The sequence below is a fragment of the Atractosteus spatula genome, chromosome 16 (genome assembly GCF_055471065.1).
Source record: "Atractosteus spatula isolate fAtrSpa1 chromosome 16, fAtrSpa1.hap1, whole genome shotgun sequence".
Taxonomy (NCBI): Eukaryota; Metazoa; Chordata; class Actinopteri; order Semionotiformes; family Lepisosteidae; genus Atractosteus; species Atractosteus spatula.
Genome location: NC_142721.1, coordinates 13415702 through 13442343, shown reverse-complemented (window position 1 = coordinate 13442343; position 26642 = coordinate 13415702). Strand labels below are relative to the sequence as shown.

At 40.3% G+C, this 26642-nt stretch overlaps 2 protein-coding genes across 6 annotated transcripts; one reads left to right on the top strand and one right to left on the bottom strand.

The window, feature by feature from the left end:
• Nucleotides 1-71: 71 nt before the first annotated feature.
• arhgap1 (Rho GTPase activating protein 1) lies at nt 72-18811 on the top strand. Its single transcript, XM_088934777.1, has 13 exons — nt 72-371; nt 5726-5886; nt 7636-7731; nt 9219-9306; nt 9729-9860; nt 10633-10719; nt 11281-11379; nt 12316-12420; nt 12902-12978; nt 13421-13498; nt 13949-14077; nt 14787-14890; nt 16379-18811. The coding sequence occupies exons 2-13, from the start codon at nt 5748-5750 to the stop codon at nt 16556-16558; spliced, it is 1314 nt and encodes a 437-aa protein (XP_088790903.1). The 5' UTR covers nt 72-371; nt 5726-5747; the 3' UTR covers nt 16559-18811.
• Nucleotides 18812-19714: 903 nt separating this feature from the next.
• On the bottom strand, nt 19715-26549 carry LOC148819601 (SPRY domain-containing SOCS box protein 3). 5 transcript variants are annotated; one of them, XM_088934986.1, is made up of 6 exons: nt 25782-26549; nt 24709-24792; nt 23491-23651; nt 22127-22327; nt 21235-21509; nt 19715-20932 (listed from the first exon to the last, which is right to left on the bottom strand). In XM_088934986.1, the coding sequence occupies exons 3-6, from the start codon at nt 23636-23638 to the stop codon at nt 20699-20701; spliced, it is 858 nt and encodes a 285-aa protein (XP_088791112.1). In that variant the 5' UTR covers nt 23639-23651; nt 24709-24792; nt 25782-26549; the 3' UTR covers nt 19715-20698. The 5 variants fall into 5 exon arrangements, with proteins under 5 accessions (XP_088791112.1, XP_088791116.1, XP_088791115.1 ...); XM_088934990.1 differs by having other exon boundaries at nt 21235-21425; XM_088934989.1 differs by having other exon boundaries at nt 21235-21506; nt 22196-22327.
• Nucleotides 26550-26642: the final 93 nt, after the last annotated feature.

Sequence of the window (26642 nt, the reverse complement as noted above, 5' to 3'; positions counted from 1 at the left end):
GAAAGAGAAGGGGTATCTCTTCAATACTGACACATGAGACGCTTCTTTACACAAACAGCGCAACAAGCCTCAGCTCAGAGAAGAAGTTGTTGGCTGATATGGTGCCATTTCTTAAAAAGCAGGCTTTGTTACTAGAAGCCAACGACTTCTTCTTTCACTACCTTCACGCAAGGCAAAGAGTCGCTGCCAGACATACCACCGTGCTACTAGTAGTAGTACGCAGGCGGAAGCAGTTTGGGAGCGGTTACCAAGGAGAAGCCTGCATCCGCCTTTAAACCGGATGTTTGCTTGTCACAGAAACCTTCGTTTAAAGGAGACCTGCTGCTACCCTGCGTGTGTGCGGTGGGAGTTGTCTGTGTCAGAGAAAAAAGGTAAAACCTGCAAACTCGAGTTTTTATTTTCACCGTTTTCGAGGTCCACGAGTTGATCGATACACGTTTTGTGACAAAGGGGAGTACGGTACTGACTGGCTGCAACGCTTATAGGTCCGACACGATTAAAATGATTTGGGGAAAAAAACAAAGATCATTGCATTGCAACATTTAGCTACCAATATAAAACATCATAATTAAGGTCTTTTGTTTTGGTATTAATAGTTTTCCTAGAAGCAGATTCATTCGTGTCCGAACAGGTGTGTGCTTTCAGTTAGGTACCTGGCTGTTTGTCTTTTTGCGAGCTGAGCGATGTATTTGCAGATGTTAAATGGATCTGTGTAGTTGCGCGTTTGTGATTTCAAGATGATCAGTTGGTGGGCTGTTCTGCCATAGATAAGAAAGGGTTTGACAGAATTGTGGTGTGTTTTCTTCCTCCAACTGAAAGAGGTGATGTCATCTTTGTTTTTGTAGAAAACACTCGTTTATTTCAGTGCGGTGCCACTACAGCTCTTCTTTTTGTTATCTTGTGTGCATTTTTTCTTACTCGTACGTCTAATACCTGAAATATTTGTATATCTTATAACAGCATTCTTAGAATTAATAATTTAATCCTAAGAATTAAATGACCTACCTTTTTTCGTACCCTCTGGTTTCTTTGTTTTAAAACAAACATCACCAGTTTTTTAAAAAGCTTGTCACAACGTCTCAATGGCGCTCAGATCAGTTTAATGATCCGTTTAGTGCGCTTCAGTTTATAAGACTGTTGTAAAACGATTTGGCAAAGTACTAATGCTCAAAAGAAATGCAAGGTTAAGCGAATTTGATCAAATACAGTATTTGGATCCGGTTGATCACAATCGCGGGAATCGAAAAACAGATTAAAAGAGTTGTGATACGTTTTCTTGTCGAAATGGGGCACTGTCAAAATGAAACTGAGCCTCTAGACCCGGTCGGCCTCTGGACAGAGTGCTGTAGCACTGCGTTCGCCACTTTCTGTGCAATCCAGCCGGGATTGCCGTGCTGGGCGATCAACACTTCCAGAAGGCTTGCAGAAACAGAAGAACTGAAAGGCTGTGGACTTCACCAAGGTCACACTGAGCAGTAAGGGTGGCTTCAGAGCGCCCCAGCAGTGTTCCCGTGTCAGAGAGTGTTCCTCCCTACGTACAGTGTCGCCAGCAGCTGTATCACCCTGCAGCTCACAGCTGGCAGCCCACTGGAGCTCAGCAGGTGTGGGTCTGGACAGTATCTAGATGGGAGACCTCCTGGGAAAGCTAACATTGCTGCTGGAAGAGGTGTTTATTTGGACCAGCAGGGAGAGCTCACCTTGCGGTCTGTATGGGTGTGGATGCCCCAGTATAGTATTGAGGACATACTGTAAAAAAAAAAAAAAGCACCATCATTAAGATGAGATGTAAAACTGAGATCCCGACTCTCAGTGGTCATTAAAAATTCCAGAAAATTTCCCCTGGTTTTTACCATTCGTGGTCTCTAATAATCCCCATCTTTGAATTGGCCTGATAGTTGACATGTGGTGAGCATACAGGTGCACTTGGGCTGCCATCGCATCATCCAGGTGGGGGCTACACATTGGTGGTGGAGGGGAGTCTCTATTAGCTGTAAACCCTTTGAGTGGAGTGTCCAGAAATGAGCTCTATAAGTGTAAGGTCAATGTCCCCATCAGCTGACCTGAGCTATACACCTGTCAGCATAGTGGTCAACACATCATTCCCACATGCATTGTTTTGTGTAAGGTCTGTCAATGGTGAAATCCAGGACTAAAATGCTCACAGAAGACGGAGGTTTTATTTCTTACCTGTCAGCGCTACCCCTGCATCGTTTTCAGTTAGAAGGCGAGCTGAGGTCATTCTGCTGATGCATGAATTGTTCCTTCCTGGAATATCTGCAGTCAGAGAACAACTTCGCTTGGGGGATGAGATGGCTATGATGGTTCTGGATCAGTGTGCTTTGCCTTTGCCTTAGTTCCACCGAGCAGTACTAATGCAACAAGTCCATCAGTTCACTATTTAAAATGTAAATAACATGATATGTGTGCCCAATGAGCTATTGATATAAAACAGCAGACAGTTGCAGTTGTGCATCAGGACTTCAGTGCCTTTAGTTGTGACAGTGATACAAGTCGTATTTGTTATAAGGTAGATATTATGCTATTTTAATCTTTCTTTGATTGCCAATGCAAAAAACTGTAATGAGTATTTAAATTGCATCCTGTACTGGACTCTATGATGCAGTTCTGTAGGCTGTTGCTCAGAAATTAGATTTTGATGCAGTGATTTTAATTTTTAAATATATTGCTATTGTCACTACCAGCAGAATCATGTATTATAAATAAACCTTTGCAGTTTGTGTACATTGAAACAGTACTGCTACTCCAAGATCAATGCATCTGATTTGATTTACATGCTCATTTAAAACTCACTAGGATCTGTAGGGGTCAGTTTATTGACCTCCCACTCCCTCTTGCTGAGGATTTTGAAGAGGACTGAATCATTACTGCCATCACAACCCCCAGTGTTGAAATATCTGTTATTTGAGCTGACCTTGACAAAGGTTTACATGCAGGAACAGTACACAAACATAAACACTCCCTACCCACCCATTCTTGCAATGGGAGGTCAAAGTGAGCTGTAAATACTTTTCATAAATGGCCCAAATTTAAAAACTGCAGGATAAAAATAAAAGCATGAAGTAAAAAGATGAAAGAAAAAGCATGTGAAAAAGATGTTGTGCGACTCGGTTCAAGGTGGTGTGATCACAGGAGGATGTCTAAAAGCAGGAGTGGCACTGGGTTCTCAGCTGATTCTTGGTTAACCTTGTTTTCTGAGTAAAAGTGTCGCTAGAGGGATGTGTATTTGGGCAGACCTTTTTTGCTTAAGTCCCCTTTATTCATGTTTCAGCACGCAGCTGTAATGTGACCACTTTTAAGTAAAACTCGTTTGAAGAGGAAACATTATGAAACATACTTGGAAAGACACATGCCTCACTCTTCTGAATCTGAATGTCTGTGTCGGGTATGTACTGTATGAAGCAAAGATGTGGTCATCCAAAAATCTGATAATATAGTATGAGGTTCTCAATAAATAGGGCCGACACTTTTGTAGGCTACCTGGTAGTTTTGATCCTATGCAGTAATGAAGGAACACAATTTTAAAATTGAAAACACTTTCTTTATGATTGTAGGTGCATGCTAGCAGTACACAAATATTTTTTTTCTGAAACTTTTATCTATATTTTTTTTAATTGATATTTGTACTGCTTCTTAAATGCATTCCACAACACATCTCATTTTGTTTTAATATGCAATTCAAGGTGCATTCTTAAAAGGTGTACTGGTATTAATATCACAGTATAATTTTCTCAGTGATTGACAGAGTTCTGTAAAATGGGCTATTCAGGGAAATTCAGATTGGCGTGTTTCTGAGCCTAAATTCATAACTGAAAATTAATATATTATTCTAACATTATTTCAGTTAATCCCTGAAGCTTTACCACGAGTTTGTTTCACAGGTCAGGTTAAACATTACAAGGATTCATAAAATAAACCATCTTCTTAGTAAAGTGGTAATTATCATTTCCCATCTTTTAATGCAGAAAGTTTTCTTTTGAAGGAGTTAAGACTTTTATTAGCCCCCAAGGGAACATTATGACATTCCAAGAACAAACATCTTGAATAAATTATTGATGGTAAAATAGAAAATTCTCAGCTAATTTTGTTTAATATTCGGCCAAGTAAAGCCATACAGTTGTGTGAAATAGACTTTGGTACTGTCTTGATGGACTTGATAGGCCGTTTTTAAATTGTTCAATTTTCAAACCTAATGACACCTTCATTTCTCCTTTTTTTACTGGATCTCCAACTTTCTTGAATGATAGTTTCTGTTTCTGAATGAAGGAATGAAGATGCAGCTGTCAGTGAACAGTTGACCTGTTGTGTGAATTCAGAAAATCACGTGACTTCTGTTAATAGTGAGCAGGTACAGTAGGTACAGGCAGATACCTGATCTCATTATCATGTGACTCTAAAAGATAAGGAAAATGAATACAGTATATACAGTAGATGAATGAAATTTTAGGTTAATTTAATGTGGTTAAAAGTCTGAACTAAAAGTATATAAACTATCTGGTATGTATAGCAGAGATATCAGCTGTCATGTCGAAGAGTTAGGAAATGTCAGATGTTTGTTAGTGCTTTTTTATTATTATTATTAAAAATAATAATAATAATGCTATGTGATTTTCTATTCAGGTGTAGTAGCACAGATAAGGGGATGCAAATCTCTTATTCTCTATGTGTATATATACAATTATATATAAGTCTTTGGATTCAAAGGACAGGCATATTTACAGCTTATATAGCTAGTAAAGACCATCATTGTCACAACCGTGGTATTTACTGTATGTGCTTTTGTGTTCTCAAAGAAGACACTCAGACTTGCATTTGGTGAGATATCCCAAAGCAAGATATCCCTGTTCAGCCTGTCCCTGCGCACTGCAGCTTGTGATGAAGCCTGGCAGCTTGAGAACCATGATTATAGCGCTTGTATTCGCAGCAGCTTGGCGAGGGAAGCAGAATATTTCCGAATGTCTGAAGGGGAAGCCAAATGCATGTACACATGTACTTCCTTTTCAGTGCAGGATATGAGAATTGCTCCTTGTAAATCTATAGAATTCTACCGTACCTGTGAAAAAAAAAAATAAAATGCTGCTTTAAATCTGTAAGCTAAGCCTCTTGTTTCTTTCTTCTTTCATACTTATACGAAGTATTTTATCCAATTTTTTAAAAATAATGGTCATTACTAGTATTCTAAATCAGCATGTTTTTGCGCCATTACATTTCCTCTTATCTTACAAGTAGTTTTTGCCGTGTAAGAACAGAAGTGGAAATTCTCTGCATTCCTTCCTAAGTGTATGCTAGAAACCTCTTAGTTTCACATCCTTGTGGAGATGGTGACCTCGTTCGCTGGCTGTGTAAATTGCTGTGCCTAGTTCTGAAATATTCCTGTGTATTGTCACTTTTTCAGTTTTGTGGTCAAACTTGATGATGTTGATGTTTCTATTTTTGTTAAATAACACGGAACTGACTAAAATCTGCGCCTCAGCAGTGAAGGCCACAGTCCTCGTTTTAATGTACCAAGCCCTGCGTGCAGAGTTTGGTCTGTACCAGATCCCCGCGCTTTGTAAAGCATTTCAAAAACCAGATTGTGTAGGCTGTACGCAGCAACAGAAAGCACAGAACATGGATGTATCCTTTTAAATCTCTGAAAAAGAGTGTGTGGAGGTGCGTCCTGCAGCTCTGTGAAGATGTGTACATGACGAGCGTGTCTGGTGCTCAGTTGCAGGGTGGAAGTGTGGACAATGGCCTCTGACCCCTTGATAGACCTGCAGGATGACCTGTCCAGTGAGGATCCAGCCAATACTTTGGAGCAGCTCAAGATCTCCACGTTGGCAGAGAAGGACTGGCCTTCCGATGAGACGCAGGAAATGAGCAAGTCGGGTAAGTTGTTACGCAGGCTGTTTTGTAAAAAGGTTTGGCATGTGGTTTTGCTGTGCTTAGATAACCGCTGTTGTAACTTATAAAGCTCCACATACAGTCCTTGTGAAATTTACTACCTACATTACCAGCCATTGGATGACTTTTTTTTACACTGAGTTTTCCATGCAATTATTGTGATCTTTTGGAAAGATCACACAGTTGGCTTTTGCAGATCTGGTGAGTATATCAGATATAATTCGCAATTCTAAATACTGTATGTAAAAACAAATGATAGCAGATCTGGGAGTAATGTGTACATCTCTGGTTTCAGCATCGAACAAAATGCTAGTTGCCTTAGTAAAATGTTTTGTGCATTTTCCCTGGCTGTCAAAGGCATAAAGTATGAGACAGATTAAAGCAATTCCACTTCGTGGGCTTACTAAATCATGACTAAAGGGGCAACGTGATTAAAGTTGAAGTTAAGTTAAACTGAAGTTAAATTTTTAGCAATTGTAATTCCTGAAAAAAAAAAAAGCTTATTTCATTTTTAGAACTAAGCTCATTAAACACAGGGCGAAGAAATACTTGGATAATACTCTACACATATACTGTACTGTATAAGAATAAAAGTTAATTATTAATTTATAGGAGAAGTCTATATACTGGACTGGAGGGTTGGATTGGCACTGTAATAGCATGACAGTGTTTCTGAAAATGGTGCGCTTGTCTTAAATTCGCCTCTGTAAATACTGTAATCTTTTATATCTGAGGATGGAATTCGGGTTTATGATGAGATCTTTTCTGCCCGACACTTGCACCTTAACACTGCCAAGTCCAGTTACAGTATTTTATTTCTTTGTCATTGATTGTTCTTTTGTTCTTTTCACTGCTTTGTCTTCTGTGCAACTTTGCTGCTGGTTATTGTAAATGAAAATCTGATCTAACTTGATTTTTCTGGTTAAATACAGCATTGTAATTAATGAATATGATACTCACAATAGTAAATGTCTTCATTCTATTAACCTCTATGATTCTGTGTTTTGCTGAGGTGTTACAGCAGAAGGACTGGTCAGCTGAGGAACTTGCAGATCAGTATCTGTTCTGCATATTTAGTGGTTGACTGGAGCCAATTCTATAGCAACTGTGTTTCTCTGAAATGAGTTACGTTTGCTGCTAATACAGAAGACCATATAAATAGTACCACTGTCTCTTTTTTTTAAACTTCTCACTACTCTTTTGACAGGGTGTTTTTAAAATGAGTTATGCGCTCTGGATTTGACATTGTACAGAAGACTTCCACTTCAATACCCTGTCTCAGTCTCTCAGCAGTCAGGCCTGTGGCATTCAGCACTGCATTACATCATCATCACCCCCTGCTATAGAATCGAATAGGCAAGGTTTAGACTGCAGTTAGACTTGGCTGATGGTGAATTAGCATTTCTTCACAGTCGCCACAGAGGAGCAAACTGAAACCAAGTTAATGGGCTTCCTCATTAAGCAGTGAAGAACCCATTAATGGAATATAAGACTGAAAGAAAATGAGGTGGAAAACACCGTGTTGACCCTGAGCATGTTATTCGGGTTACATCACAAGTGACTAACATAATCAGAAGAATCGTGTGTCGACGAACTTCATTTTGCTTGAAAAGGAGGACAGGGTGGGTGCTTGAGTTGCTTGTTGAAATGAATCACTCAGCCATAAATGATTATATGCTCTAGCACAGTATGTAAGTGCCAGTAATGACTCATTCTTCTGATTCTGATTTGCAGACACGGATGTTTCCAAAAAGTTGGATTCGGGTCTGCACTTGAAATGGGATGATCCGTACTATGACATTGCAAGGCATCAGATTGTGGAGGTGGCAGGTAGGATCAAGAGGATGCCTTCCATTTTCTATCAGTGTGAAAAGGGGGGAAAAAGGAAAACATGTTTTTCAAAGGAATAATATGCACAACAAATTACAACTTATCCGATTAGCTTCATGAAAAGACTGTTCGAAAAAAGATGTTTTTAGAAACCAGTGTGACTCATGCACTTAATTTTGCTTGGTAAAATAGCTGAATGTAGGAAATGTAGAAAACAAACCTCACAATAATAGCTTTCTTCACTTTTTTGTTTGATTGAGCACTATTCAATAGAGATATAGAAAGAGTAACAGAATTTGGTGAAGTGTCCTTTGATGGTTTTGAAACTGTACCCATTCTAGAAATTCTTGGTTTACTGGAAAAAAGGTGCCTGTATATTATCTGAACTAAAACTACACTCTGTTTTACCCTCAATGTCATTTTCTTTCCACTGCCAAGCAAATCGAATCCATTCTGTGCATCAGAGAGTCAGGTTTAAGGAGGCAGGTTCTGCAGTTCGCAGCAGAACAGGAGAAGCTTGTGACCAAAAAAACTTTCACACAGAGAAAGACTGTGCAAAGAGAGAGAGAGAGAGAGAGAGAGACAGACAGACAAGACAAGGGGACACTGAAGACTTCAGTGAGTTCCCACCAAATAAACATGAGAATTCTTCTTAACAATGCTCACATGACCCGATCAAAAGCACTAAAATACCATCTGATCCAGGACCCCTACTTTGATCTTTTCTCTGTAAGCTCTTTCTGAATTAAATTTGGCTATTAAAAGTGCTGGAAGTCTAGTCAGACCAGACAGATATAATAGATATAAGTATGTACTTTATTCTTGGCAGTGCCCCTAAAATGTGGTGTTAGAATCTCAGAGGGGGGGAAAAAGCTTATGCTCACAATTGTGTGAGTTCATGAAAGGTAGGCTTTTTTATTTTATTTTGCAGAAGAGGAAGATGTGGGCAGGCTTTGTAGGCAATGTGCAACTCAGCAAGGCCTGTATCTGTGGGAGTTTTTTGATGTCTTTCTCTCCTGTTGGGAAGTGACCGTGAATGAAGGTCTTATCTGAGAACAAAGTTCTAAAAATAAATTTCTGAATGAAAAACAGCACAGCATATGAGATCAAGGAAAATCACAGACCTGCTGCATGAATCTTGTATACTGAAGGAAACTATGTAAAGAATGACATATGGACTGTGGTTCCAACATTTACATGTTTGACAAACAAACTGCTTTACCATTTGGGGGGAAAAAGCTGAACGAACTTTTAAATTTCAGCACATTGAGCAGAAAATGTGTGAATACCCAAGTATGACAAGGTGAATGAGGGGACGTTTTACAAATAATTGGCTTTTTAATTCTACTATAATATTTCTGTTTTTCATTGCAAGATTTTGCTCTTCAGTAAATAAAATGACATTCATTTTCTTTTACATATTACTCTGTTGCATAGCTAGGCGAGTTTTTCTCTTTGCATTAGCAGTTGTATTCTTTTGTGTAAAGGTGATGATAACTTTGGCAGGAAGGTGATTGTGTTCAGTGCGTGTCGGATGCCTCCACACCATGAGCTTGACCATCACAAACTGTTGGCGTGAGTATCTGTTTCCTGCTGATTATCATTCTCGGTTCCTCTTGCAGCAAGCCGGTCAGTTCTGCTCATGAGCGCTTTTTACATTCATGTTTGCAGCGAGTCAGATAAACTCTTTTGGAATTGTATAAAATGCATTAGTTGTGCATTTTTCATTTCTTTCATCGTTTAGTGTTTGCAAAACACCAGAATAGCAGTTTCTGGGCTGATGGATTTTTTTATTGTTCAATTGCTTGTTTCTATTGTTTTAAATGTTCCTAGTCCTGTATATGGTTTTTTAGCCTGTACTGCCTTTTAAAGTACTGCTGTTATTGTTCTTCGTGTATAAATCTGGATTATATTTGTAGGTTTGACTTTTTTGACTTTTTCATGACATGAAGCATATGAACTTATGCAGGTATGCTGTCATCTTCTCTCTTTCGCAGGTACCTGAAGCACACCCTGGACCAGTATGTTGAAAATGACTACACTCTCATTTATTTCCACCATGGGCTCACCAGTGAGAACAAGCCATCCCTCACCTGGCTCAGGGATGCCTACAGGGAATTTGACCGAAAGTAAGTTGTACACTCTTAGTTATGAGTTGCTTTTACATAGTTTCACATATCAAGTACAATAGAAACTAAAAGGTTGTAGAGATGGAGTTAAAGATATTATAAAATCATTATGCATTTGTGTAGGCTGCAAAGGAACAAGTAATAGGTTTATTCCATGCTGAAAAAAAGAAGAAAGAAAATGCAACGTTTCAGCCGTGGAGCCTTCTTCAGGTGTGAAGGCTCTTGGGTGTGCTCACACCTGAAGAAGGCTCCACAGCCGAAACTTTGTTTTCTTTCTTCTTTTTTTCCAGCATGGAATGAACCTATTACTTGTTCCTTAAATGAAATTATGCCAGATTCATGACTGATACTACTGTAGTTCTTCCTTGGCTCGGATGCAGACATGCTGACCTGCTGTTTGCACTGGTGACTGTGATGTAATGAAACCAGGTTGCTGCTATATTAGTGGACCAGGGATCCACTAATCCTCTTGCCCAGTGTGTTGAGACAGCACACTGTGCTGTAGTTGGCACTGTCCCTTGGACAAGAGGTCCTGAATATCTGGTCACTACGCTCTGATGTTTGTAAGAGTAGAGGTGTTGACCAGGATGTCCTGACTAAATTCCTGCCGTGCATTTTGAGCTCCCTAAATCCCTAAAGAATGGATGTTGTGTTTCAGTAGTGGATGAAGTGTGTCACTTCCTGTTTGCAAAGCACTCTGGGATCCTTTGAGATCAGAAATCTTATGCTAACTCAAGGAATCGATAATGATTATTATAATGGTTGATTTCAGGTACAAGAAGAATATCAAGGCTCTGTGCATTGTCCATCCCACCACTTTCATCAGAACACTGCTTATTCTTTTTAAGCCAATTATCAGGTAAGCTTTTTGTCTTTAACTTTTTTGATGTCCATGTTATTAAAGAAATACTGCAAACTAAATTGTAATGCTTTAAAATCCTATACTGCCAATATTTTTACCTTTGACACCCTAACTATGCCAAATACTGCTCTCGTGTTCCAGAGATGTTGAAAAATTTAATGAGCTACTCAGTTATCACTACATAAAAAAGAAACCATCAGCAGACATTACCACCGACTGGCTTGACTGTTCTGTTATGATATAATATTTATTTAAAATCCATTTTAATTTTTTTCTGTTGGATTAATAAGACATTCTACTGGTCTTCCTACCAAGGGTTGATTGGATTAAATAAATGTGAACACTAATGGTGCTCTTCTAGGTTAACACACGTCACCTGTTGTGGGATGTGTCAGCTGTAAATTGCGTTTAGCACAGTTCTGCTATTACAGTGCCTAAACATCCATACAGAAGTGCCTATTAGTGACTTTAGACAAATGGGAAAGTTAGTACAGTATAATTTATGTGATAACCACTGACCAGCTCTAAAATTGTCTTTATGCCCTGTATCCTTGCCAGCTGGAAGTTTGGAAGGAAGATATTCTACATGAACTATCTGAGCGAATTGGAAGAATACGTCAAGTGTGAACAGCTGGTGATACCCCAGAGGGTCAAGACGTAAGATGAATGGTTTTTTAAATAAAAGTTAATTTGAGTTTTGTATGTAATTTCTTTCTTTGCTGTGCGTTTTTAAAACAAGTACTAAAGCAGCACATTATTGCTTCTCCATGCCAAAAAAATGAGTTTACAGTGGCTTCTGAATACCTTGTCTATCAGTGATGCTGTCATTACAAATTGAAAGCTGAAAAATCCTCTGGAATTCTTGGGGACATTTTGTGCAAGGAAGCTGTGAAAATAGTCTAAGTGAGTTTTTCAAGGCTTTGTATTTCTGAATGGCTAAAATGAGAATTATTTTTTAGCAATCATTAAAAATATATTTTATACTGGCAATTAAACTTTTAATGTTAATTGTTTTTTAGTGATTTCTGAAGGAAATTAATTATTGTGAGACCCTTAAGACCCTAATTTTCAACAGATGGTGGAAGGTTTAGTACTGAGTAAATGTATCTATTTTTGCAGTTGAATAAATTAAGATAATTACTAATTTCCTTTACTTTCCTTTAATGAAAATGTTCTTTATATTTACATACACTTGCATTTGTACTTGTTTTGTAACGGTTACTTCCTTAATTATGTTTTTGCTCATCAATAACCAACTTTGAAAAATGAGGCACATAGAGTACTGTTTATATACAAGTAGGTGTGTTTTTGTATGATTGAAAGGTTTGAGATTTTCCAAGGGTTGCCATAAAATAATGCCCTGCATTTTGAAAACGTTTATTCTCACAGAAAAACAATTGAACTTGTTGCTGCCAAATTTAACTTGGAAAAGCAACGTATAACTGGGAAATCTAGTTCTTGTGAGTAGTTTCACTTCAGTACATTTTAACTGAGAAAGGAGTGTCTTTCCGGCTGCCTTTCAAATGATAAAATACACATTTGTTTCAGGTCAGACACTGTGCTAGTTTTGAAAACTGTTTTTTTTTTCCCCAGCTATGATGACAAAATCAAGGCTGCGCAGAAGGTCTCACAAGCACAGAAACCAGTGCCGCCCCATTCTCCCCTGCCAGCCCAGCAATTCGGGCTCTTCCTCTCACAGTGCGTTCTCAGCTTTTTAATCCATTTTCCATTTGTGGTAAATATAAAGCAGCAATGTTTCCGTTTGGCACTCAACACCTGCATGTTTGACTCTTCATAAGCAGGCTGTTTTAAGTAGAGACAACTGTTAACTTTTATGAGATAGACAAAGTTAGGAATGACCACGTCACAAAATGAAGACTTTGGTCTGCCAGTCACAAGTTAAACACCCAGGATGTGATATAGACTTGTTCCTAGTGAAAAAACACCTTTAAATCCAGAGTTTATTCAGTAATTTACATGACAGGTGAGTCAAAGAATTTCCTGAATCCTTGGCAGGGGAAGGTTTTTTTAATTGCTCATTTTTTTTGCAGAATTTTAAACATCAAGGCTTAAAAACACAAATTTTAGCGTTTCACACATTCTGGCCAGCCTGAATCTGTGTCTTTTGTACAGTGCAATGCAGGCACTGATTGGTGTTTTGTATTATTTTGGAGAGCAGATTACAGGAGAAGAGTCCAGATAAAGACAAAATCCCCCTGGTAATGCGAGAGACGATCAGCTATTTGAGGGAGCATGGTGAGTCGATCCTAGTGAATGCTCCTTATTACTTCCTGTTCCATAACCATAAAAATTGATATGTGCTAGTTGGCGATAGAAGTTAAGAAGACTGACTTCAAAATAATATAACAGCTGTGCATTACTGCTGTGCAAATTGCTGTTTTTTGTTTAGCCCTAATTCTAGGCATTTAAATGGTGTATATTATCCTGTTCTTATTATCTTACTGCTGCTGAGTTACTGCTGGTTGCTATGATTGAACTCTTTTAACATATTACCCTGAACTGAGGTGCCAGTGTTCCTCTGTTACATCGGGTGAAGAACTCATTGAATAGGGCCTGAAGTGTTTAATGAAATTGCTGCTTAACCAGCTGTGTTTAATTATCCTGGAGAAGTTAATCAATCCAGAAGATAATATCCTTTTTCACATATAATATTCTTCTGTTGCCTTTTCTGTCTTAGGTCTTCATACAGAAGGTATATTTCGAAGATCAGCTAATATATCCTTGGTCAGAGAAGTCCAGAATAAATACAATATGGGTAAGCAATGTACTGTAAAAGAAGAAAGCCATCTCAGATGCCTTGAAATATATTCAGGCAGCAAAGTGCTGTTGAATCACGCGATATTCACATTTGTGTTTGAGGTCAAGGTCTTGATGAGGGTTTAACAAAACTGATGTCTACTTTAGAGATGTTGTTTTGTTAAAATATGAAATGAAGTGCAGACATTTCAGTGTTTTGATTTACTTCAGTTTCGGTCTAATGTCGTGATTCTTCTTCTGGCACACCTTTCGAAAATGTAGAAATAGTCTAAGACTGTATGCTGCTGTACATCTCCATGTGCTCCAGTGAACCTATGGAGTCTGATGGAGAGTTTTTGATTTTGAAGACAAAACACCATCTATCCATCCTGACAGATTCTGTTATGGTAAAAGACACATACTCTGTGTTGGCTTGACTGTTGCTCTTCTTTCCTCTCCATGCCTCCAGGGGAAAAAGTGGATTTCCTCCAGTATGATGACGTCCATCTTGTGGCTGTCATTCTTAAAACGTTCCTTCGGGAATTACCGGAGCCCCTCCTCACCTTTCGGCTCTACAATGACATTGTCAATTTTCACAGTAAGTTGCTGCCAACCTAATTAGGAGCTAACAACAGGTTGTTGACTGTATCCCTAGAAGTGCCTAAATTAAAAAATACAAGATCAGATTTCTGAGTTACGGTTCAAAACATGAGTGAAGAGTGGCCCTGCATCTGAGGAGCATGTTTGCATGTCTGTGATGCAGGAATTACTGACACTTGAAACATTTCCTAAAATGGCCTGAGCTTAGGAAGGCATGATAGGGGAATGTTGTACTGACATAAAAGTAAACCATGGGCTGAGTAAAACAGAAAATAACCCAAATACTGTACCATGAAAAGGATTTTAGATCCTTTAGATGTTTGCATTTTTTTCTTCTTCTAGATCTCCTTAGTCAAGAGGAGATACCTTTAATCAGTGTGTAGAGGGCTCCATCTTGACTGAGACAATAACCTGCATGCTCCTATTGATGGCCACAGTCAAGACAATACAGGAGGAAATGAGTGGCTACATGCATTTGAGAGACTTACAGGCATTTTCCCGAGTATTCCCTCTAACATCCTGATTTTCTGCAGGCATATATTGAAGCTTGGTCACTTTTATAAATACCCCATGATTTTGTTACCCTTGAACGGATCCTTTTCACACTAAATGTTGAACAGCTATTTTGTTGAAGATTAAAATTTAAATCTAAATCTTAAAACTAAATCCAAAGGTGCCCATGATCAAAGCAGTGCTCTTATCTGCAGATGTGGAAAACAGCAGTCAGGTGGCTGTACTCTGCAGCATGCTTCAGACGCTCCCAGATGAGAACTATGCTACTCTCAAGTATCTTATTCAGTTCCTGGCGCAGGTAAGAATTTGTGACCATCTACAAAAAAATAATATTCCTTACACCTTTTTGGACAGGAGAAGTGATGTTTGAAGTATATACTATTTTCGGTCTGAGAAAACAAGAACGTTTTGTGTGGTATTTCTTTATAGATGTCGCACAGTCCTGTTTTTCCTCATACCATTCCTGACTTGAAAACATAGAGAAGATATATTTTTTGAAAATACATAAGAAAGGATACGAACAAGAGGAAGCCATATGGCCCATCTAGCCCACTTGGTATTTAGTAGAGAACTGACCTGAGGAATTCTTCCAGCAATTACTTGAAGGACATCATCCTCAACAACATGGCTAGATAGTTTGATCCTCCAAAGTGCCTCCTTTTATTGGTTTTAAACTCAGATCCTCGAAGATTCCACTTGTGTCCTCAGTCCTGTGCCATTGTACATCCCTTCAAGGGTTAATGCTTCCCCAGTGTTTAGCGTGATGAATCAGATTAATTGGACGCCTAGTATGATCTGATGCTTGTCTTCCTTTAAGGAAGCCAGTTTGATCAGAATGAGTTAATCTCTGGATCGCAGATGCTAACCTATTAGCCAGAACCAGAATTATTTTAAGGTCCACATTTAATCAATCAATCAAAGTTTATTTATCAAATGCACAACAATACAGCATGCAGCAGTAGTTGCTGGGAATGAAATGTCTTTTCTATGAGCTCACCGGATCGGGGGTAAAAATCACAAAACTAAGGTTACAAAAAATAAGGTTACATAATAATAGATAATAATGTAATAGAAATTGAATAAAATAAACACAAACCTCAATATAAATAGAGCTGCTATGTGTCCAGGGTGTATGCAATATACTATGTCCAAGTAGTGCAGTATGCACAGTACAGTGAAAACAGTGTCTCCATGTAGCCATTATGAGTGATTTGCTAAAGGAGCTGCAGGTTGGCTAATAAGCTTAGTGGATGGTAGTTTGAGCAAAAGGATGGGTTCTTATCTGCAAACCTTTTTGATCCCTGGTTAAACGTAGGGGCTCGCAGGTGGTCCACCCAACGTAGGTGCTCAGTAACCCAGGTGATGGCATGAGAGGACAGCTGCCATTAGTTTGGAATAGGTGCTTGTCACCTCTGTTTAATAGGATCTTCTGGAATCTGCAAGCTTACTGTAACACTAGCAAGAGATGCGTGGCCCCTCAAATTGATACTTTGTTGGGGAGCTCAGAGTGTAATGTGCGCCTGTGACCGGTGGGCATGTCAAAAGGAGTCCAATTAGGTGATCATAAAACAGAAAATAATTAGTGATTTCATTTAAAAAAAACAGTCCTCGACTGGACCAATTCAATCCTTCTCCAAAGGTCTTAAAGGTGTTGTTTTAATGAGATCTTTAGAAACTCTGCAACCCCCAAGAACTGACAGGGGGCATTCCTGATTTAAGTTTTATCCATAAGCCTAGTGTTTCCTGGCTGCACAGCTGCTATGAAATCCGCCCGTTATTGTTGCAGGTGTCCGATCAGAGTGAGGTAAACAAGATGAACAACACTAACCTGGCTGTGGTGTTTGGACCAAACCTCCTGTGGGGACGAGATGCAGCCATGACTCTGGGTGCCATCGGACCAATCAACAACTTCACCAGGATGCTCCTGGACTATCACAGCCAGGTCTTTGAGCAGACCAGCCCTTAGCTCCACACTTGTCTCTCACACTCTGCAATCTGCCACCTTCCCACGCCCATAATGTACAGTAGCTATTGCCAAACACACGTATTACAGAGAAATAATGGAACGTACAAAGTCTTATCAGCAAGATCCACTGAGAAAAACGGTGCCCTTCAGTGAAAAAACTATAGGAACTACAGTATATTTCTGCTCTCAATACTTCAAATACCAAGAAAGAAACATTTGGCACACCTTACAAGTCTGGTACTATTTAGCAGAATGACACTGGAATCACAAAAGGTTTGACAGTTTGTGATTCACAGTTAATTTTTATAATGGTACAGATAAACACCATATATATATAAATGTACTGTATATGTATCAAAATACAGACTGATCTTAAGCAAGCAGTTGCAAAATAAATTGTTTTTCTTCACTGCCCAGAACAACTGCCCAGCTTGGCAAAATAGAAAGCATTCAGTGCAGTGTTGTTTTTTTTAAAGATGCCTTATACTGTTAAGTAATTAACTTGTTTTATTGAAGTTTGATTTGAATTGATTATGGTAGGCATTAAGGAGATACTGAATATGACAATATTTGGTGAGCAGTACTTTTCAAAATACCATATAAATTTACTTGGTTGACCTGAAGCTCTGTATATAAGTTCCTTTGTTCCTAATTGATCATTTCTATTATGAAACGTAAAGCCTTTAGTTTGCAAGGATAAAATCAGAAACTTGGTTTTACAATTTTGAGCTAGTTTTAAAGGCAATTAAATGATAAATGGGCCACGTAAGACAAATTGTATTGCCTTTTTGTAATGTATAACTCACATATATATTTATATATAGATAATGTGGTTGTTTTCATTTATATATTGTTTGTAGCCTCTTGAGCATTTCTTCATGTCTTAACTGCCTGCCTTGTGTGACATGTACCATTTTATAAACCTTGGACTCCAACATATCCTTATGTTAACAGTACACAGAATTGGACTATAACTATTTTATGGTGTCCAAAATGTCTAAGCCATCGGAATTACTCTGATAATTAAATGTTAAGAAATTCTAAATTGCTGACTTTCTTAAATCTATGCCAAAAAAACCCCAGAAAGTTCAATTAACAAAATTCAAATCGCTCAGTAACACTGTCAAAATTTCTTCCCAAGTTGCCACACTGACATTCCAAAAAAAATACAAAAACCATTCTATGAAACAAGCATTTTCAGCTACATAAATGATTTTAAGCCTTCAGTTCTTTTTAAAAGCAAGGCAGAAGAGCGGAGGGGTGGGACTTTATGTAAGGGGTGATGGGGTTTTTTATATCTTTAAGCATAAAGTATTCAACATTTGTTCTGTTACTGGTCAATTGATCTTATTTTCTTGCGGTCTTTCTCTGTTTATCAGAGACAATATTCGGATCCTGTCCTGCTGTTAAGCACTGCAGGTAGTACCTGATACAGGACAATGATGATGTGCCATTTTTTAGTCTGTGTCAGTAAAGGAAACCAAATATTGAAATAGTTTTGAGAAGAAAGTGTTACATATGTGGCCACTTTGAAATAACACAAACCTGCTAGGTAAATCTGTGGATCATCTGCTGTCTTGCTGGTATTTCAGATGCTTGTAGTAAACGTTCCAAATCGCTTCTTAAGATTGTTCTTTCTTTTTAAGGACTTCAAGCTAAAAAAATCAAGCTTAAAACAGATCAGTCTTAACTGTCTGGTTTTGTGTTTGCTGTTTAAAAAAACAAGTTTTACCTTGGGTCACAAAGATAGTGATGTAAAAAGCAGTGTAAAGATGATCATATTGTCCAGTAGTGTAGTATGCATTTTACGGTTTTGAAAAATATGTACTTAAGCAATCTCAGGAGTTTTAGAGAACGCACACTAGTCTGGTCACACCTTGTTTAAGACTGAATCATTGTGGCATGCTTTGTGCTGCAATGCTGATAGGTGGCTGTGTGCCTTATTATGATAGGGAAAGACAGAAGTAGCTGATAAGTGCTGTTCAGGTAATATAGCTAGGATGTTACAGTTTTGTTTTCACATGATGGTTACTGTTGTTCCCATCTCTTGTTTGCTTTGTAAAAAGAGTTTTTGTTGCCATGGTGGGGAAGTAAAATGTTGTACATTTTTCTGCTTTAACAGAAGCCAAATTCTTACTCTTCTCTACTTGCAAGTACTGTCTTTTATGGCAAACAATTATTTTTCAAAACCGTTCTTTTTTATTACCTATTGTGAATTATAAAGCAGTTGAATAAAACTATAAGAAGACTGTATACAGTGGTAGTAATGTTTTTTGTTTTTCTGATGTTTACTCACGGCAGAAAAGCCATGTGTTAATATATATATATTTCATTTTGGAATGTGTAAAGTAGTACAATATCCCAGAAAAACTCCTTGGTTTAGAATCATTCAAACTGCCTTTTACAATGATTTGAGTTTGCTTATAATAAAAAAAATCTATCTTTAGTAGTGAAAACAATGTATCTTGTTTCAGCTTGAAACGTTTGGTAGTTATACATTCATTTCTTTAAAGAACCGACTAATTACGTGATTACAACATAGGAGAGAAACATGACAGCTCTCCTCAAACCTAAAAACAAAACTAAGGCTTCTCTGGCATGAATTCAGCACTCCCAACAGCTGAACATTAATAACAGAAATTTGTATATTTTGGATGATCTGCACATCTGGATGTGTAGATCAACAATATTACCAAGTTATATATTACTAGTATTATTCTAAATAATTATGAACATTTAAATTAATCTTTAGCATTTTTTATTTTAAAAATGTAAGATTAAAACTTTCAGCAACATGATTACTGCCTTGCAGGCCTAATGTCTGGATGTGTTAGGCTTAACAAAAATTTTAATCATTAAGAAGGCCTGTGGGATTTTCATGTTACTGTTCATTTTCATTACCGTTTTCAGCTGAAAATGCAAGAAACCCTTCAGGTAGCAATGCTGAAGAGTAAAAAGGCAAGACAAGGTTACACAAGTTTTTTTTTTTTAAATCCACCTGAATCTGTGAAAAATATTTCCATCTGAGTTTTAGGCCAGATGGCAGGGGGACTACTCTCAGGCTAATGGTTGTCCCTGACTTCCTGTTGAACCCACTAGTATTTTAAAAGTGGAACTACATGCAATGTAAAAGGAAATTAATAAAGCAAATATTGCATACCCCATTTTATTGGCACCTATTACAGGATTTAAAGCTACTGACAACTCTTCACATAAAATTCCATTTTTAAAACCGCTTTTCTCGCATGAATGCACAGTGCTGGCAAAAGTGGTGATACAATCTAAAATCCCAAATCCATAAACTCACGTGCACAGCGACGGGCATTTTGTAACCGTCTTCATTTTCAGGAAAATGACTTCAGTTTCCCTTCTGTTGCCCTGACAACACAGACATGTTTTGGCCTACAAAGTTCCTCCACTCATTGTGCAGATCAGAAATGCTTGGATTGAGAAGTCTGGAGAAGCAACTACTGCTGTGGTTCAAAGTCTTCATCTGCCCGTTGCCAGAAAGCCGTGTAATCCTGGACAGGGACACAGCAACCCGGAGCAACTCTGAATTGTAGTGCATGAGGTGAGACTACGCCCTTGTGTACACACAGGACAATTTATGGACACCAATTAATCCAGCCAGCATCTCTTGGGAAGGTGGGGGAAAGCTGAGCATGTAGAAATAACCCACAGGACAGATAAGGACTGACCAGAGAGTGTCCATGGCCAGCATCCTGCCATCAGGCTCAGATACAGTCCTAGCAGCAACTGCTAGGAGTCAAAAACCATGCTGCTGTTTGTCCCCAGACATAGTTGCATCCAGTGCTTTTAGAGCAAAGGTTCATGTTACACTCCAAGACAGCTGGTCCAGTCAGCTAACAGAGCCAGCACAAGCGTTTTAAAAAACCTATCAAAACTGGTCTTCTTTCAGCCTTCTGGGTTCCAGGCTGGCTCTTCTCAGACTTTATCAAGAGCAAACAGCTTTGGTGTCGAGAGTGTCACCTGTTCATATCGCAGAGTGAGCGAGGGGTGTCTGCAGCACACCCTGAGCTGGTCACGTTCTCACTCCCAGCGAGCACACCCTGAGCTGGTGACATCTGCACTAAAGACAGCAAAGTGAGCAAGGGGTGTCCGCAGCGCACCCTGAGCTGGTCACGTCTGCACTCCCAGCAGAGTGCGAGAGGGGTGTCCGCAGCGCACCCCGAGCTGTTCCTGCAAGGCTGCAGGCAGAGGCAGGCTGTCAGTGGCGGCCCTCTGTCCCAGCGTCTGCGCGATGGCCTGCAGGCAGCGCTCCTGCAGGGAGGTGAACCGGCAGGTGCGCAGACCCAGAAACAGCTCCGTCTCGGGAGCCGTGGAGCTGACCAAGGGGTAGAGAGGGGCTCCCACCTGTGCAAGCAGAGAGGGACAGAGGCGTGAGCTCATCTCAAAGGACTGTCCACTTCACATTGTAATCAAGCTTGTCTTTAGTATTAGATTACTAAAGCCCTGAACTAACTAATTCTCAAGAGCAGCACAGTGATGTTTAATCATGCATCATGGTTCTTCAACACCAGACAAAAACAAACAGCCGGACACCTGAAGTGGAAAATTCATTTTCCAAAACACCCTCATGGCAAACATTAAAAAAAAGCCTAGGCTCCAACATTATCGCTGGTCAGGACCTCACTCGGCCTGTCCCGCCGTCTCACCTGGTCGAGACCGGAGAAGGCGAGCCCAAGGCTGGATCCGTTTCTGTAGAACACCAGGGTGCCCGTGTGCAGGTTCAGGAGAACGCCGATGACGGTCGACTTGTCGTAGAAGGGCTGGGTGTAGGTCCTGCTCTTCCCTCCGTGCCAGACGGAGCCCTTATACGACAACCCCCAGCTCTCGCAGTCCATCCCTTCAGAAACACAGCAGCAGAGCAGCGTGCTGAAAACCTGACAGCTGCAGGCCTGGTGCCCGGACACACAGGCAATGGGGACTTCTTGCAGACGACACCAATTGACAAAGAGAAGAACACAGGCCTAACTTCACGTCACATCAAGAGGCAGGGACAATTAGGGGCACCGAAATGAAACTCAACAGGACAATGCGAGACCTTCCCACCTTCCACGGACATTGCATTGTTGGGGAACTGCAGCACTTTGCTCCACAAGCATTTCTTCAAGAATTGTTATGAACAAATAATGGCATTTTGTCATCAGGGTCAAGAAATAGTTTTTTTTTCTTTCTTACGTAAACATCACAGTTTATCGCCACACATAACGCATCTCAGTATTTTACCTTTTCCTCAGCTTTTTAAATGTATGTTTTAAGAATTGAAACATGATCTTTTCTAAGATGTAAACCGACACCACCTCAGTCTCACTGACTTTTAGCCTAAATTCCACAGGAGACCACAGGCATGTTCTTAATCCCCAGAGGTCTACAAATCTCAAACACCTGCTTGTATGAACTTCAGGATTTCAGGACAAATATATCAAAACCTGTTATCAGATGAGGAATAACTGAAAAAATAACCTTAGATCATAATGCAACTCTTAGCAGACCCACCAACCCCCGTCACTATGTGCATTTGAAGATGCGGTTTTCTAAACTTACTATCTGCACAGCTGAAGGACTGCTTCTCAAACAAGCACAGGATTTGTGGAGAATGATTGCCATTCTCACCCAGCAGGTCGATGAACTGGTAGTTCCCGGTGTGAAGCAGCGCTTTCTTGGTTCCTAGTCCTACCATCACGGACGAGCCACACGGAGGCTCCACGAACTCAATCTCCCAGTAGTGCTCTCCGTGACTGAACCCTGCAGAGCACAGACACCGGACACAAGGAGCTCACAGCCACTTCACAAACCTCTTCTGCAAAGCTGGGTACTCTTGCATGGATGTGGGATTTTGCTGTACTGATATAATGCGAAAATATTATTTTTGAAAGAAATGTGGACTGTGGTTTATCATTTTCCTGTCAATAATTCAAAATGACATCCATCCATCATGAGAAAAGCCACTTATTCCAGTTAAGGGTCAGAGAAACCCAGAGCCTGTCCTGGAAACAGGATGGCAGACAGGAGCATACCCCTGTGGACCTGTCCCACTCGGGCACACAGGGACAACTTAGAGCCCTTAGAGAAACAAGCCAGGATGTCCGTTTAAGTGGAAGGAGACTTGTGCACCTGGAGAAAACCCTTGTGGGTGTGAGGATAACATGCAAACTCCACACGTAAGGATGCCCAGGCTAGGCTTGAATCCCTGAACCCAAGTGCTGCACTAACATGCTGCCCTAAAAAACTGCAGGATTTAGAAATGTTTAGAAGTGGGTTTTTTTTAAGTTGTATTTTATTTAACTTGTTGTTGCGGCTGTTCTGTGTCTGTGTTTCCTTATTGTCTTTGTATTGGAGCAGACATGCAAATAAGCGTTTTATTGCACTTGTGCATATGACAAATAAACTGAACTGAGAACTGAGAGAAATTCAGCTGAAAATGAAATAATCCCTAAATGGGAAATAAGGATTGGAAGGATTGTGTAACATATATTTAAAGTAGAAAAAAGGATGGGGGGTATGGTGCATGAGTTTTTAGCATTGCTGCCTCGCAGTTCCGAAGCTCTGGGCTCAGTTCCTGCGGTGCTATCTGTGTGGAGTTTGCATGTTCTCCCCTTCTTCGTGTGGGTGTCTTCTGGGCACTCCAGGTTCTTCCCACAGCGCAGGCTTTCTGGTAGGGTAATTGGCTTCTAGATGTGAGAATGTGCAGCGTCCCTCTCAGGGTGTACCCCACCTTGCAAGCCTTTTGCTTGCTGGGACAGACTCTGGCTCCCTGCAAATAGAGCAGTTTGGAAAATGCACTGATGGATGGGTGGAAAAAACAGGCGAAGGGAACAATAAGCAGTAAAGTGTAGCAGTGCGGAGATATTTCCCTTCCAATCGAACGCTCTGCCAGCAACATGCTGGGACTGGACAAACAGCCTGACCTTTGGTGCCCCTGACCCCAGCCGTGCCTTCACTCTCCAGGACTGGGTTGGTGTGAAAGTAGACAGCTCGTCGGCATGGCGACAGGCGGGCTGCAGGAGACTTGGCATCGATGTCCCACTCCCAGTGCTCTCCCACGTGGCCATGCATCCCTGGTCCTGCGCTTTCATAGAAAAAGAAGCCCTTCAATTCTGGGACACTTCAGCCCCACTGTTAGGTGCTGTAAGAACACCAGCCTAGAGCCGTGGTTACATACTACTACTGCGGAAGAGTGTCCAAAGCACAGCTGCTGTTAAATCATCCCTATACCCTTTACTGACACTTGATTCAGTCCACATCTTGTTACCGACTACAAAACCTTTTTTTTTTACCGTATCTTAGAACTGTTCGGGGTTATTTGTAATGTAAAATCAGACAAAAGATTTATTCATACGCAATGCCAGACATTCAGACACGGTTATGCCCGGTGCTTGTAAAGTTTTGGTTTTCTGCAGTGTAGGCAATCGTTATAGATAAGCATTAGGACACGCATTTACTACCCGTGCGCTGTATTCTATGCTGTGTTGTACGACAACTGCACAACCTAATTTTAAGCGCACGGTTGTCATTTTTATCACGCCTCCTCTGCGCAACAAATTCTCTCAGGAGTGAGGCTCGGCGCAGGCGAGAGGGGACGTGACGGGCGTGATGTACCGGAATTGCACATGGCTGTCAGGAGGGTAGGTACACGACCTGACAAAGTCCCTATTCCTCGCTCTGCAGGAGCCTTTTTGAATCTTGTCAAACGCTGCTTTGTTACAGCCTCACCTTTCTGCCCGATTATACAATTATGCATCACGGAAAACGCATTCCCTAAGGCAAGTCTTGACAAGCATGTTAAACCTATATATTCTATGGGCTATCCTCCTATACTTTCCGTCATCTTTTACTTACAAGAACTGAAGTTAAATAATAATCCCATATCACCATTTAATTTAATTTACACCACGAAAGAGCAAGAGAAGCTGGAAACGAAGTTACCCTCAACTTTTTATAAAAATATTTAACTTATTTTTGGCATCTGTGCAAAGGATAAACCGAAGAATAGCAGCTTTCTCGGAGAGCCGAAAATGTGACGCATTTTTGTAACATTATACTTTAATTCCTTCCGTTTTATCAAATTTAAAGGAGCCAATAGAACTAGAGGAATAGCTGGCGGTCTGGGTTGTAGTTCGTATTACCTTTCGTCTCCGCTGTTTTCGTCAAGTAAGAAGTTGCGACGACCTTTTCTAGATTGCTCTTCCGACGTCAAGCAGGCTGCTCCGCTTTCATGTAGACACAAAAATAGCAAACCGCATTAGGAAACCGTACAAAACTAATTGCATCTCAGACAAACCCGGCAAACTGCAATGTTCAAGGTAAAGGGATTGCGGAGCTCGCTTTAACAGACGCCAAACCAGGAGATCCGAGTTACCTGCCTCATGGGGGCGTGGGTGGTCAGCGGTCAAGGGGAAAAAAGAGTATTTTTTTCCCACCTTACAACATGTATCTTAGGGTCTCGCTTTTCCAATGCATTTTGTTCAGAACCGAAGCATGGTCTTGGAAGTTGATAAATCGTCACCACCTCGGCCCGACAGACCCCGAGCCTGCTGTAAATTTCAGGACGGGGCCGGCCTCTTGCCGTGTTTAAGACCTGTAAGGTCTAAACAGCCTGAACACCTGAACACCGAAACATTACACATTTGCCCATTTTTGCATGTGTATAAATATCTTGTTATAGTGTTAGGGAAAATGGAAAATCCAACTTCAGATCTTATTGGGACAATTGAGAGCACACATTAATAGTATCATCTGATAGTGACCCACCGACCCATCAGCTCTCGCACCATGCAGGTGGGGCTTCACTCTGGTGGGGGTGGGATTCCATTACTTGTAAAGCACTTTGAGCTAAGTGTCCAGAAAAGCGCTATGTAATTATAAGGATTATTTGTTTCCTGGTTTGGGCTGCTTCTCAGACATACTGTAAAAATACAACTGGTTTGTGGAAAAATACATTCCACACCCATCCCATTTTTAAAACTCCCCGTCTATCTTACGAATAAACAGCAATAACAAAAGAGGTAAAATATACAGTATACAAGGGGAAAAAACACAGGAAAACTGCATGCTATGTTTCTCTAATCTACCACAGTAAACCTTCATAAAAATGGTCAAGAAATGCATACGCTTTTATTCCTGTGCATCTTTTTTGATGTTAGAGACCATTCGGTCTATTTCTAAATAGAAAACATAGCTAGAAACCTGCCATTTTTACCATAATCCACAGCCAGCCGGACTCTTGAGTGACTCAGCTGCTACAGGCCCTCTGCCAAGCACAGGTTGAGCTTTCCAATTGTGGAGTTGCTGGTCCAGGCTTGGATCACATGACTGCCTTCCCACGGTTGGGTGAAATCTGCCGAGGGCGGGGTGGGATTAGCTGGGACAGGCGGCTCTGGGCTCCTGGCATCACTGGCAATTCCTACAGTCTCCGGGCAGCTTGCAGGCTTGTGGAGCTGCAGATGAGGGTAACACCACACCTCCCAGCAGAGCAAAGAGGCTCTGGCGTGAAGCTGTGCGGCCAGTGACAAGGTAAAAGACGAGAGACACGAAGGAAGGTTGGACTGCAGGAGTCCGCCTACAACTCCTCATGCTCGGTGTTCGCTCAGAGTTTGTCCACTGGACCACAAGAACAATTTCCGATTCCAGATCAGGCAAGGCAAATGACACAAACTAACTGGCAATTCTAATAAAATTGAACAATATATAGCCAGCATTAAATTGTGGATCAATGGAGATGACTCAAAAGAGGGTAACTGCAAAGGCCTAGTGTCCAATCCAGAAGGGAACCCACTTAAATCGTTTCTTTGCGTGTTAGCTAATCTCCCAGCTCTCTTGCAGTAACTGAGAAGGGCACTCACTTATACAACACAGTTCATGTTGACAAAATTTAATTTCCCTTTCAGACAGAGAGGCAAAACTAGGGTTCAACTGCAGAACGTCATTAGTATCACACTTGGCAAGGCCTGTAAATAAGCCCTTCCTATACAAAATCTTCCTATACATTAAGCAAAAAGTTGTTCCTATGATCAATTGCATACAAACTATATCACGTTTCAGAACAAAACTGGATAAATAA

What these genes read in the sequence shown, in the direction of transcription:
- arhgap1 (XM_088934777.1), top strand. Translation starts at nt 5,748, where the DNA reads ATGGCCTCTGACCCCTTGATAGACCTGCAGGATGACCTGTCCAGTGAG. An exon ending in TTCGGGCTCTTCCTCTCACA is followed by an intron (nt 12,421 to 12,901) that starts GTGCGTTCTCAG and finishes TTTGGAGAGCAG; the next exon opens with ATTACAGGAGAAGAGTCCAG. An exon ending in TTATTCAGTTCCTGGCGCAG is followed by an intron (nt 14,891 to 16,378) that starts GTAAGAATTTGT and finishes TTATTGTTGCAG; the next exon opens with GTGTCCGATCAGAGTGAGGT.
- LOC148819601 (XM_088934986.1), bottom strand. Translation starts at nt 23,638, where the DNA reads ATGCATGGCCACGTGGGAGAGCACTGGGAGTGGGACATCGATGCCAAG. An exon ending in TGGGGTCAGGGGCACCAAAG is followed by an intron (nt 22,328 to 23,490) that starts GTCAGGCTGTTT and finishes TGTGCTCTGCAG; the next exon opens with GGTTCAGTCACGGAGAGCAC. An exon ending in CCTTCTCCGGTCTCGACCAG is followed by an intron (nt 20,933 to 21,234) that starts GTGAGACGGCGG and finishes CTGCTTGCACAG; the next exon opens with GTGGGAGCCCCTCTCTACCC.